The sequence below is a fragment of the Carcharhinus amblyrhynchos genome, chromosome 2, assembly GCF_965287045.1.
Source record: "Carcharhinus amblyrhynchos chromosome 2, sCarAmb.v2.hapA, whole genome shotgun sequence".
NCBI classification, from domain to species: Eukaryota; Metazoa; Chordata; class Chondrichthyes; order Carcharhiniformes; family Carcharhinidae; genus Carcharhinus; species Carcharhinus amblyrhynchos.
Window position 1 is genome coordinate 129814316 of NC_137325.1, and position 14282 is coordinate 129828597.

General features: G+C 44.2%; 1 protein-coding gene across 1 annotated transcript in view; it reads left to right on the top strand.

Moving 5' to 3' along the window:
• The first annotated feature begins 3092 nt into the window (after window positions 1–3092).
• The window catches only part of ptprn2 (protein tyrosine phosphatase receptor type N2), an 891364-nt gene continuing 880174 nt past the window's right edge, over window positions 3093–14282 (top strand). Inside the window, exon 1 of the mRNA XM_080212823.1 lies at window positions 3093–3258. Within this exon, the coding sequence (XP_080068949.1) occupies window positions 3186–3258 (73 nt within the window). The 5' untranslated portion in view covers window positions 3093–3185. The remainder of the gene's footprint in view (window positions 3259–14282) is intronic.

Sequence of the window (14282 nt, forward strand, 5' to 3'; positions counted from 1 at the left end):
CACCTTTCCATCGCTAACACCCGGCAAATTATTCACGTCCTCCTCCGTGAAGACAGAAACAAAAAAGTTATTCAAGACCTTAGCCATATCCCCATCCCCTACCACTAGCTCCCCTTTCTCATTCTCTAAAGGACCAACGTTCACCCTAGCCAGCCTCTTCCTTTTTATATATTTATAAAAACTCTTGCTATCCTTTTTTATATTAAGTGCTAGCCCAGCCTCATAGCTTCTCCTACCCTCCTTTATCAACTTCTTTGTCAATGTTTGTTGACATTTAAACCTTTCCCAATCCTCTTCTCGCCCACTGCTCTTAGCTACTCTAAATTCCTCCGCTTTTAATTTAACACTTTCCTTCACCTCCTTCGTTATCCACAGCTTATTACCTCTCTTCCTACTGTCCTTTTTAACCATCGGAATAAATTTCTGCTGAGCACCAAGAAAGATCTCCTTAAAGATCCCCCACTGCTCCTCAGCAGACCTACCTTCCAACGCACTCCCCCAGTCCACATTCGCCAATTCTTCTCTCATCCTACCATACTCCCCTCTATTCAAACAAAGGACGCGTGTCCGGGAACCCACTTTCTCCTCCTCCATCTGCACCAGAAACTCCACCATACAATGATCACTCTCTCCAAGAGGATCCTTCACCGCAAGGTCCCTAATTCTACCCGCCTCATTACATAGCATTATATAGACAAAGCATACTGTTCATAGAGAAGGAAATGAGAGAGTGTAGAATGTAGTATTACAGTCATTGCTAAGGTGTAGAGAAAGCACAACTTGGTGCGAGGTAGGTCCAGTCAAAAGTCTAATGGCAGCAGGGAAGAAACTGTTCTTGAGTTGGTTGGTAAATGACCTCAGACCTTTGTACCCTTTCCCTGATGGAAGAAGAGAGAATGTCCAGGATGTGTGGGGTCCTTAATTATACAGGTCAGAGGCTTGGAATACTGTGGCAAGTAACTCACCTCCTGAGTCCCAAAGCCTGTCCACTATCTACAAGGCACAAGTCAGGACTGTGATAGAATACTCTCCACTTGCCTGGATTGGTACAGCTCCAACAACACTCAAGCAGTTTGCCACTATCCAGGACAAAGCAGCTCTATGATTAGTACCACATCGACAAACATTTGCTCCCTCCCTCCACAAATAGTAGCAGCAGTGTGCACAATGACCAGATGCACTGCAGTAATTCACCAAAGATCCTTAGCATCTTCTGAACCCATGATTACTTTCATCTGTAAGGACAAGTACAGCAGATACATGGGAACACTATCACCTGCAAGTTCCCCTCCAAGCCACTCACCTTCCTGAGTGGGAACTATATTGCTGTTCCTTTGCAGTTGCTGGGCCAAAATCCTGGAATTCCCTCCCTAATGGCATTATGGATCAACCCACAGAACATGGACTGCTGCATTTCAAGAAGTATTCCAAGAAGCCTCACAACACTAGCCTAAAGTCCAACAGGTTTATTTGATAGCCCAAGCCACAAACTTTTGAAGAATGGGAGTTCTGTTCACAAACAGGGCATATAAAGACACAAACTCAATTTATAAAATAATGGTTGGAATGTGAGTCTTCACAGGTAATCAAGTCTTAAAGGAACAGAAAATGTGAGTGGAAAGAGAGTTAAGCACAGGTTAAAGAGATATGTATTATCTCCAGCCAGGACAGTTAGTGAGATTTTATTTATTAATGACATTGGTGACCCTACAATACCCTGGCATTTGTCTCCAGAGGGCAAATTTTAATTTCTCCAGCACACAAATGAAGGTAGCCTGAGCAATGAAGTGAGTCCATTGAAAGGGACAGTTCAGCTGAAAGAACAGCTTGAGAGGGCTGCTGGCGCCATGATGTTTCAAGAAAGCGGCTCACCACCACCACCTTAAGGACAACTGGGGATGGCTAATAAATGCTGGCCAGCCCATATCCCCTGATTGAATTAAAAAAAGATAGTGGATGTTTGATCAGTCTTTCAACTCTTTATTAATGTCGATTACATCATCAGTATTTTCCACAATTTTCTTATCCTGTCTGAAGATCCCATGTCTTGGAATACTTGGCTCCCACGGTGCCAGCGGGCCTCCAAAGCTGTTCTTTCAGCTGAACTGCCCCTTTTAATGGATCCATTTAATTTCTCAGGCTACCTGCATTTGCGCGCTGGAGAAATTAAAATTTGCCCTTTGGAGACGAACGCCGGGGCATAGTACGGTCACCAGTGTCATATTTTAATAAATAAAAATATCCACAGACCCCAGACGACGATCACTGCCGTTTTCAGCTACAGCAAAAACCAGGACATCATATCAAAGAAACGAGCGCCGAGGCTTAAAGTGTAAATATCAACTAAGGAATGAACTGCCACCAGACTATTGGCGATGAATGACCCAGGCGAGAGCTATAAAATAGGACAAAACAGTGAGGGGAATGTGCAGTGAGGGACAATAGAGCTTTCGAGAATAGAGAGTAGGTGGTTCCCACTCTTACGGACCTGTACGTTTTCACAGTTCATCAATGAATGTGCAGTGCTGAAGGGGGCGGGGCTGGGCTCAATTGATTGACAGTCCGTCTGGTGGGAGGAGCAGCACCCCATTATCGCTGGCAGAGGGGGCGGGGCTGGCTGCGATGATTGACAGGCCACCCGGGGCCGAACGAGCAGCTGGAGGGGACGAGGCTGACTTGGTGCTTGACAGGCCAACGGGAGGGCGGGGCCGTCCGGGATGATTGACATGATGAGGGCGGGGCTAACTGGGTGACTGACATGTCATGAGGGCAGGGCCGACTGGGTGATTGACATGCAGTGAGGGCGGGGCTAACTGGCTGATTGACACGCAATGAGGGCGGGGCTGACTGTGTGACTGACATTGATTGAGGGCGGGGTTGACTGGGTGACTGACAGGGAGTGAGGGCGGGGCTGACTGGATGACTGACATGCAGTGAGGGCGGGGCTGACTGGGTGATTGAAACGCAGCGAGGGCGTGGCTAACTAGGTGATTAACACGCTGTGAGGGCGGGGCTGACTCGGTGACTGACAGGCCACGCGGGGTGGTGGGGGGCCGAGCTCGAGCGCAGCGGCGGGGACAGGCGGAGAGCGGCGCTCCCTCTCACCCATCACACTCCACACTCATTGCCCTCTCCTCCTCATCACCCAGGAATGGATTGTTAGTGCAAAGTGCCATGGATGAGGAATGATGGAATTGCTCCACTCCATCCTGCTGCTCCTGTCGCTCCTCCTGACCGCCGGCGCCGACAGGAAATTCGGTGAGTTTGCTGGCGATATTTTTCTTACAATCGTGGTTAAAATATGATTAAATTGCGGTCTGGGCGAGTTTGATTCTCCCTCTGCCCCTGTTTGCTCAGTGCATCAGGTGTGGCAGGCAGCCGCTGAGATAGGATCCGGCTCCCAGGCTGGTACTGGGGATGCGACAATTCAGCCGGAGAGAAGTCTGTCAGCTCCCGGTGCCTGAGATGGTGAATGGGATTGAGCGCCTTGTGGGTGCAAAGCTGCCAGTGTGTGAGGGACACTTGTCACCCAGCCTCCGGCTGATGGGGAACCGCCTTCAACTTTCCCCATCTGAGAGACTGAATCCCCCCCGCCCAACTTATTAACCACCCTGTTTGTACAAATCACTGGAAATACTTCTCGTGGTCCAATTTAATAAATGCTGCTTGCAAGTGGATTGATCGCACGTTGTGATTTATGGTACACTCGACGTCTCCTGGTCCCGGCTTGACAGTGTGGTTATGTGTGTGTGTGCTCACACAGTTGTTTTTTTACATATGTGTATATATATGCGCACGCAACTGTTCTATGTATGTGTGTGAATATATATGCTCACACAATTGCTCTCTATATGTGTATGCAAACATACTATATGGGTGTATATATGCACACAATTGCTCTATTTGTGTGTATGTATACACTTATCCATAGAGAGCAATTGTGTGTACATACAAGTGTGTGTGTGTATATATACATAAGTATAAACAGCTCAATATATGTGTGTGTTTATATATACACACATAGATGCACATACATATATATTGAGTGTGACTGGATAATCTTAACTGGGGTGTTTATTCGAGTTGCAGCCAGGATGAATGGGGAGCTGCGTTTAATTGAGATAATGTTTCCATAGGTGTTAACTGATCGTGTAGCCAAAACCAAATAAAAGATAACTGGGCAAAGCTCCTGTCCCACGCTGCTGAATATACAAAGTCCTGATGCATCTTTCGGGTGCACAGAGTAAAGGGAAAGATCAGACTGTGGCTCTCTCTCTCTGCTCTTTTGCTGATGTTGCGGTTTTGGTGTACAACACAGGGACAGGGCTCGGACGGGCGTGCGAATCGCAGTTTATCTGAAATGCTAATTTTCCTCAGTGTGATATCGTGCGATAGCTGCCTAAAGATAACTTGAACTCGGGTTCGGCACACCTTAACCATCCACAGAGGATAGCAGGAAAACGAGCATTAGGCAAAGAGCAACATTAGATATTTTCTTATTCCGGCACGTTGGCAACAATTGGGTCTCGATCGGTCGAAATGTGCTTTAATCAAAGGTCCAATATGTGTTAAAGATATCGAGAAGAGGCAAATAAACTTTCAAACAGCATTGGTTTGTTTAAAGGGACATTTGTTGACACAAATACCAAATTGTGTTCACATTTTAATGCTGTTAATAGCTCGAGAATTCTTTGCGAACAGAGTAAATATGTTTATGTATAATTTAAGACCGATATTGAAGTTCACCGTCATTATATCTTTTTTTTACATACTTTGATTAAGTTAAACTGACATCATGAATGTTAATAATGCCCGCACAAGAAACAGGATATTGGTCGTTTGGTGATATAGAACTTAAGTAGTGCTTAAAAAAAAGACATGATGCTGAAGCTTTTCGTTTTGCACTGATCAGTTCAGAGGTAAGGATTATAAAGAAACAACAGTTTACACTGCAGGAGAAGAGAGTGCTGATTGGTTGCCAAGTTGAACTCTGATTGATGGAGCCATTGCCATGGAGAATGTGCCAGGGAACAGTTAACTGACAAGATTTTACTACATTTCAAACTGGGCGGGATTACTCTGGACAAGGCATTCCCATGGGGGAAAAAGCCATGGGAATGGTTGTCTACCAAACACTGTTTGGTGGGAAAAGGTGCAATGCAAGGACACACTCTTTCTGTCTGAAAATGACAGGCCCTGTGTGTGAACACTTGCAGAATAATCCTGATTGTGCTAAAAATTATACTGACAACCAATATAAGATTATCAGTCAGAGTGGCAGTGTGTGCTAGAAGCTACATATATTCAGACATAAACCATGTCCTTTGCAGATAAAAGGAGCATGTCCACATGTTTGTGTCTTTTTCCAATTAAGCAAATGCTTGGGGATAGCCATTCCCTGGTTCATAGCTCGGGGCAATCGCTTGACCAGTCCGCTTGAATTTAAAGAAAAGATTGGCAGTTAACTGTTCCCCGGCACATTCTCTGATGCTTTCCCCATGGCAATGCCTCTACTAATCAAAGTCTACTTGCCAACCAATCAGAACTCTCTTCTCATGCAGTATAAATTGTTGTTCCCTTTACAATTGATATTCTTATGATTGCTCTGACGAGTGCAAAAGAGAAAGCTTCAACAGCATGTTTCTTTCATTGGCGATAAACAGAATATTGTTACATTAATGAAGGATGAAATCAAAGGCTAACTGTGAAGGCTCATTTGGAAATTCTCCGAGTTAAACATGACGGAGAAGTAAACAGGAAGCATTTATATAATACCTTAGTTGTGAAAACCAGCCTCAGAAAACTAATGCATTCAAGACCATGAAAGGCACTGATGGCATTGATCGCGACAAATTAATTCATGGTAGGAACAACTCAAATATCAGGAGGAAAATGGATTAAAAGTTATGAATCAAAGGGGAATTGGGTTGCAGTAAGTTCCAGGGAAGATCAGTGAGATATAGTAGGTTCAATAGAAGGTCATGTTTTTTGGAAAGAGAAGGGATTGGAGAATGTAACAGGTGGGCAAAATTGATTCACAAGAAGAGACTGACATTTTGGATCATTTGGGACCTTTTGTGGTTCGTTTGAAATTTTTGTTTTGCACAATGCTCATCCAGCTAGATAATTAAGAAAGTGGTTAGTTGGAGTAGAAATAATGGATGTTCTGGGTCACATTTCTTTACCTCTTTGTGTCCGTGGAGTGGTTTGGTAATATCGTTAAATGAATTGCAAATGTTGTGGTTAGATGTCTTGTGTTTTCTGAACTTATTCAGCAAATCTTCCAGGTTGTTATGCTAAAATTTCCAACAATATCATGTTGCATTGCATCACTAAGAGTTGATCGCTAATAATAGCTCGCAAGCTGCCGTTTGCCTATCCCTGCTGCACTGGATATACATACAAGTGGGGGAAGGAGTAACGTCATCCAGTTTATCATCGAACTAAACATATTTTTTAGCCTTTTGTTTTTGAGATGGACTTTGTAGGTACCTCTAGCTGCCAAAGCGACCTGTACTCAAGAATTGCATGAAACAGGATGGGCGGGGGATGTGCTGGGATAAGATGGAGTTCAAAGTAGGGATGGTAGGAGAATGGCCAGTCACCAAAGTAAGGTGCATGATTTGCTGACTTTCCAGCTCTCTAGAAATTCTTTCAGAAAGTCATTCATGTGTGATTGATCTGATTTATTATTGTCACGTATCGGAATACAATGAGAAGTTTCTTATGATCTTATGTATTGTTTCTTACTTGCTATACAGGTAAAACATACTGTTCATAGAGTTCGTAGTGAGAAGGGTAGGGTAGGGTGCAGAGTACAGTGTTGCAGTTACAGATAGGGTGAAAAGAAAGATCCGCAGGCCTCTGTACTGGGACCTCTGCAGTTTGTGATGTATATAAATGATTTGGAAGAAGGTGTAACTGGTGTGATCAGTAAGTTTGCAGACAACACAAAGATGGCTGGACTTGCAGATAGTGATGAACATTGTCAGAGAACACAGCAGGATATAGATAGGCTGGAAAATTGGGCAGAGAAGTGGCAGATGGAATTTAATCCAGATAAATGTGAAGTGATGCATTTTGGTAGAACTAAAATAGTGGGGGAGCTATACAATAAATGGGAGAACCATCAAAAGTATAAACACACAGAGGGACCAAGGTGTGCAAGTCCACAGATCCTTGAAGGTGGCATCACAGGTGGAGAAGGTGGTGAAGAAGGCATATGGTATGCTTGCCTTTATAGGACAGGGCATAGAGTATAAAAACTGGCGTCTGATGTCACAGCTGTATAGAACATTGGTTAGGCCACATTTGGTGTACTGCATCCAGTTCTGGTCGCCACACTACCAGAAGGACGTGGAGGCTTTGGAGAGGGTACAGAAAAGGTTTACCAGGATGTTGCCTGGTATGGAGGGTCTTAGCTATGAGGAGAGATTGGGTAAACGGGGGTTGTTCTCCCTGGAAAGACGGAGAATGAGGGGAGACCTAATGGAGGTGTATAAAATTATGAAGGGCATAGATACGGTGAACAGTGAGAAGCTTTTTCCCAGGTCGGAGATGACGATCATGAGTGGTCACAGGTTCAAGGTGAAGGGGGCGAGGTTTAACTCAGGGACGTATTTTACATAGAGGGTGGTGGGGGCCTGGAATGCACTGCCAAGCAGGGTGGTGGAGGTGGACACGCTGGGATCGTTTAAGACTTATCTGGATAGTCACATGAGCAGACTGGGAATGGAGGGATACAAACAAATGGTCTAGTTGGATCAATGACCGGTGCAGGCTTGGAGGGCCGAAGGGCCTGTTTCCTGTGTTGTATTGTTCTTTGTTCTATCAGCTTAATGTAAGGTAGGACGATTCAAAAGTCTGATGATAGCAGAGAAGAAGATGTTCTTCCAGCTCTTGTCGTGATGCTCCCAGTTTGTGTGTGTTTCTGGGGGTTTCCTTGGGAATTTGATGTGAAACGCTCCTGATAGAAAGCAGGAACCACGGGCAGGCATTGCACCCTTTGTGCTGATGGTAGTCCAAAGTGGAGAGGCAGATAGGAGTGAGTGCCAAAAGGATCGGTCTGTTGTTGGAAGAGAGGTCAAACAGTACTCTTCAAGAAATTAAGCAACTGTTTCCCCATTTACCTTCGGGAACTCAGTTCAGGCTTTGGACTTTCCTTCTCAGCATGCCACCTACTCCAGTTTCCACCTCCTCTGTGCCATGTGCTGCTACCGGCGTGAGTGCTCACCCTCGAATATTAAAATGGTGCTCTCCTCAGGAGTGGATGGTGGGTCAAAGTAACAGACAGGAATGCAGAGGAGGTTCACCAGGATGTTGCCTGGGCCAGAGCATTTCAATCAAGAAGAGAGGAGGGTTGGTCCAGGGTTGTTTTGCTTAGAACAGAGAGGCCTGAGTGAGGACGTGATCGAGGTGTACAAAATATTATGAGGGACGTAAGTAGGGTAGACAGTAAGGGACTTTCCCCTGAGTGGAGGGGGCCAATAATGGGGCATAGATTTAAAGTGAGGGGCAGGAGATTCAGAGTGGATTTTCAGAGTGGTCTGAATCTGGAAGTCACTGCCTGAAAGGGTGGCAGAGGCAGGAAATCTCACAACACTTAGAGAGCATTTAGATGAGCACTTGAAATGCCATTGGGTAAAAGGCTGCGTGATTGGAATTAACATAGGTGCTTAATGGCCAACATGGACACGATGGGCCCAAAGGCCTTTTTATGTGCTGTAAAACTCTATGACTTTCCTGTCTACCACTCTGTGTTTTATTGTTGCAGATTTCCTGTCCATTAGTATTTTGTACAATTGCCACCAGTTTCATGTTGCCTTTCATGAGCATTGTTAAAGGCATTTCACCACCTTGTTGTTCTGATGTTGGAAATCTAATTGGAATCAAGCCTATATCATTAATAAAACTTCAGCAGATCTGCCAGTTTTTACTAAATATCTTGCACATAGAACATGTCTTGTAAATTTCACACTTAATTTATGTAAAATTTTACCTCCACGCTTGATTGATAAATTCCAATTGTTAAAAAACAGCATCCCTTCGACTTAAAGGTATGTACCATCACTGGAGATCAGCCAATATTGCAGAGTATTTTTCAGTGCAGAAGGAGGCCCATTGAGGCTGCACTGGCTTGCTAAAAGAATATTCTACCTCATCCCACTACCCATTCTAGTCACTATAACCTTGCACATTCTTTCTTTAGTTTCAATTGAATAGTAATCCCTATTGAATACCCCAATCAAACTCTGCCTCCACCACCCTCTCAGGAAGTTTGTTCCAGATTGCAACCACACTTGGGGTGAAAAAACATTTCCTCACGTCACACCTACTCCTTCTGCCCATTATTTTGAATTTGTGCCCTCTAGTTCCTGATGCTGTCTTGAGTGGGAACAGTTTCTCACTATTTACCCTGTCCGTACTTCTCAGGATCTTGAATACTTCTGTCAAGTCTTCTCTCAGCCTTTCCTCCAAGGAAACAGACCCAACCTTTCAAATCTATCCTCATAGCTACAGTTTTTTATCCTTGGAATCATCCTTGTGAATCTCCTCTATAATCCCTCCAAGGCCTTCACATCCTTCCTCAAGTATGGCACCCAGAACTGGACACAGTACTCCAGATGAGGTTTAACTAGTGTCTTACACAAGCTCAGTATGATCTCCTTACTCAATGCCCCATTAATAAAACCTAGAATACCATAATCTTTATTAACTGCTCTTTCAACATGCCTTATCACCTTCAATCATTTATGTACTTATACACCAAGGTCACTTTGTTCCTGCACCTCCTTAAGAGTTTCTTGTTTTATTTTGTACCATGTCTCCATATTCTGCCTGCCAAAATGATTCATCTCACACATCTCTTTATTGAGTTTCATCTGCCACATGTCTGCCCAATCCATTAATATGTATATGCTCTTTTGAAGTTCAAGGCTATCTTCATCAGAGTTGACAGTGTTTCCGATCTTCAATCATTTGTGAATTTTGAAATCATGCCCTGCACACTACAGTCTAGGTCATTAATATGTACCAGAAAGAGGAAGGGCCCCAACACTCACTGCTGGGAAACTCCACTACAAACTTTCCTCTCTCTCTGTTCCTGTCACTTTGCCAATTTCTTATCTAAGTGTCTACTTTCCCTTTTATTCAAAAGATTAAAATTTTGCTCACATGTTTTTTTTGTGGCACCATATTAAATGCTTTTGAAAATCGACATAAGCCACGTTAACAGCATTGTCACTACGGATTAGGCTATTTTGTTCTGCAATACTATCAGATTCTAGACCTGTTCTTAACTGCTGTACTTCAGAGTTTGCAAGTGACTCAATGGGGAGAGACTGAGAGGTTATTCCGGGGATGAAAGGGTAGACGAGTGGGAAGAGATTTAACAGTTTGGGCTTATACCCACTGGATTTTAGAAGGGTGAGAGGGGATCTGATTGAGGTATATGAAATTTTAAAAGGGATGACAAAGTAAATATAGACCAAATATATGGATCAATCTCGAACAAGAGGTCACAAGTATGTAGGTTGAGAGGTGGTAGATTTAACACTGCGATAAGGAGGAACTCAGGGTGGTGAATTTGTGGAACTCGTTGCCCCATAGCATGGTGGAGTCTGAATCGTTGAATGGTTTCGAGAAGTAGATAGGTATATTCCTAATTTTAACAAAAAGGATAAGGGGATATGGGGAACAGGTGGGGAGGTTGATTTGAGACCAGGGAGAGATCAGACATGATCTGATCGAAGGGCTGAATTTGCCTACTTCTGTTCCTAATCCCTATGTTCCTATGTGAGGAATTATGTTCCTGCTTTTGGGAGGGAGGGGGGTGAGATTAGTGAAACTGTAGAAACCGTACAGTGCGGAAGAAGGCCATTCGGTCCACTGAGCCTGCACCGACAACAATCCCATCTAGGCTCTATCCATGTAACCCCACATATTTCCCTGCCAATCCCTCTAACCTATGCGTCCTGGGACACCACAGGGCAATTTGGCATGGTCAATGCACCTAATCTGCACACCTTTGGACTGTGGGAGGAAATCAGAGTGCCCGGAGAAAACCCACACAGACATGGGGAGAATGTGCAGTCTCCATACAGACAATGTCCCAAGCCGGGAATCAAACCCAGCCTCTGGAGGTATGAGGCAGCAGTGTTAACCACTGTGCCACTGTGCCATCCCAGTGGCGAGGAAGAAATCCCAGAAGAATTCTTAAGCGTGTTTTATGCCAGTGGGATTTCCCGTTCTGATTACTCCCACCCCCTGCCAGTGTTGTAATGGGAATCCCAACAATGAATGTCGGGATCTACATTTAAATATATTTAAATATAATTATCAAGCCTTTACTCCTGACGGAACCCCCCACCTCCCCACCCCACCCCATTAGATTGTCATTCATGTCACTGACATGAACCATGACAGGTCTCCCATGATGTTCACCTGGTGAGCAGAACCCGCTGGAGGTGTGCAGGTGAGCACATCCCCCGGGGAGAGTGGGTCTTGCCTCGGTAGCACCCTGACACAGGGTGGGCAGGGGGGGTTTTCCATGGGGAGACAGGTGTTCCACGCAAAGGGAGAGTTCTATTTTAATGTTTTTGTATCAGTTGCCCTTCCTAATGTTATGAGACCTGCCGCTCTGATATTTTTGTACTGAGTCCCTAACAACACAGCGGAGAAAGCTGCCGCTGGGGTTTGCGGTTTCCACACCATCTTACCTCCTACCCTCTGCAACACTCTGTTCAAATATGATAAAGTTCCGGCCAGTGTCTTAGCACTTACAATGATAACATGGAACTAAGATCAGGGATTGTCTGGCAGTGTGCCCTGAGGTTCTCTCTCAAACAAAACAAAGGAGTTTGCAGCTATAATTTCTCATTGTGGATTTTATTGAATAAGATTTGTCATCCGCAAGATGGGGTTGATTGCATCTTGCTGTAATGGGTTTTAGAAGGAAGGTAACAGCCCCATAATGAGACTTATTGCCTCATTAATACTGACAATTTCAGAACATCCAACATCTCGACAGCCAGGCAGTAGGCTCCTGTTATGGTGTATTTCAGTCTCAAAGATGGCTTGAACTGTGTCACTCTCTCCCTGCCCAACTAATTTCAGAGCTTGACAGTTTCTGAAAAGGTAAACTTTAAAATATATTAGTGAGGGCCGAGGGGCACAATCTGGGTTGCTGCCAGCCCATTCTTCTCCCTTTCCGTACCAGATCTACCTCGTATGTCCAATATCAAGCTGGCCTAAATACGGAGGGCTTGCACTGAGGTGCCCTGCAGCTTGCCAGCTTCACATAGGTGAAGCTCTGATCTCAGAATGGATCTGACCTCTCCAACCTCGAGAATGGTTGGACTTGGCTTCTCCCAGTGCTGGTTGGCTACCCATAAACCCCAATGCATTTTCTTCATTTTAGGGAGGAGTCCAGATCGGGGGGCATCATAAATTAAAGTTACAATTCCAGAAAGCTACTAGCATCAGCACCATCCTCTTTCATTTTGTAGTACAGCATTGGCTTTACTTAGAAAGTATGCTGTTATCTGTAAAGTGCTTTGGGACATCCTGAGGTTGTGAAACGTGCTGTTTAAAAATGCAAGTTCATGCTTTCTAGATATTTAAGAGAATGGTTAACCGCAGCTGGTGTTCTTCCTGAGAAGGAGGTGAATATATTGAAATGAAAGGAACTCCAGGGCCAATAAGACTGATCTTAGTTCATTTGAGTAACATGAGAGGAGGTTTAGATTGTGCATGATCAATGGCTGAAGATTTAGCTTCTCGTTTCAGTGAAAATCACTTGAGACCTGTTTTAAAATTTCATTTTTGTTTGCGTTCCTTCCTGGCTCCAGAGACATGATCGTACTGGCATTTCACAAAACTTGATATCAAATTGCATTCAGAAGTTAATCAAAGCAGATCTTAAAAAAAAGGACAGAAATACTGATCAAAGCTGTAGCTCTGTCTACTCCTTCCTTCAATTCCCAAAAGCGCTGGTGTTGCGTCACCGCGTATACATTATAGTATAGACTCTATAGGAAATCCAATAGTACACGCTATTCAGATTCTACTTGCTGAACGTTTAGTGTGCTTTTTGGTTTCCAGGTTCATGTGTTATACTCTGGAAAACAAGTTGGGAAAAGGTAGGATTGGAGGCAATCCTTACTCAGTCTTATATTTACTTAGAGTGTTCATCATTCCAAGCAGTTGGTGAGCTCAGTTGGCTGGACAACTGGTTTGTGATGCGGAGCAATGCCAACAGTGCAGGTTCAATTCCCATATAGGCTGAGGTTATTCATGAAGGCCCTTGCCTTCTCAACCTTGTCCCTTAGCTGAGCTATGATGATTCTCACCACCAGTCAGCTCTCCCCCTCAAAGTGGAGAGTAGCCTATGGTCATCTGGGACTATGGCGACTTTACTTTACACAAGCATATATCTCCTAATTCAACCATATCACAGTTTCAAAAAGTGTCTCCTTGTACTCTTTTGAGAAAATTAAAAATAAACAAATTAACACCCCCTTTAAATGGGTATTGTAACTAAAAAATACTACTGTGAAACTTACCAAATTTTAATAACATTTTCAGGGTTGCTGATACACTCCAACTCCTGCAGTTTCCACTAGTTGTGGAAGACATCTGGCATACTGGTGGACACTGCGTGTTCACCCTCCAAGGATAATGAGGCATGGATGTAACAACGGAAGAGAGGAAGGCAACTGGGTCAAACAACCCCCTCAACTGCTTGGTCCCTGGACCTGTTCATGGCCATCTTGGTCAGATCCAAAGTTTGAAAGTTTATCTATTGGTTACAAGTAGACTTAGAATAAAGTTACTGTGAAAACTCCTAGTTGCCACATTCCAGAACCTGTTCAGGTACACTGAGGGGGAATTTAGCATGGCCAATGCACCTAATTAGCACGCCTTTCAGACCAAGGGAGGAAACCGGAGCACCTAGAGGAAACCCACACAGGCACAGGTCAGGAATCGAACCCCGGGTCCCTGGGGCTGTGAGGCGGCAGTGCTAACCACTGTGCCATCCATACATTTTCTACACTTGTACACTTTGCGTTAGTCTCTTGTATGAATCTCATGTACGCTTCATCAACTGCTCCTGCATCTTTTAGCAGGACTTTTAACCTTTGGCAAGTAATATGAGATTCTGTATAGTTTTAAGATAATTTGCATTTTTCCCCATTGACTTTTATCAAAGTAGTCAAAAATCAGAAGTGTGGGGCTGAATTCCAAGCAAAACTTGAGGAACAACCCCCTCGGATAGTGGGAAA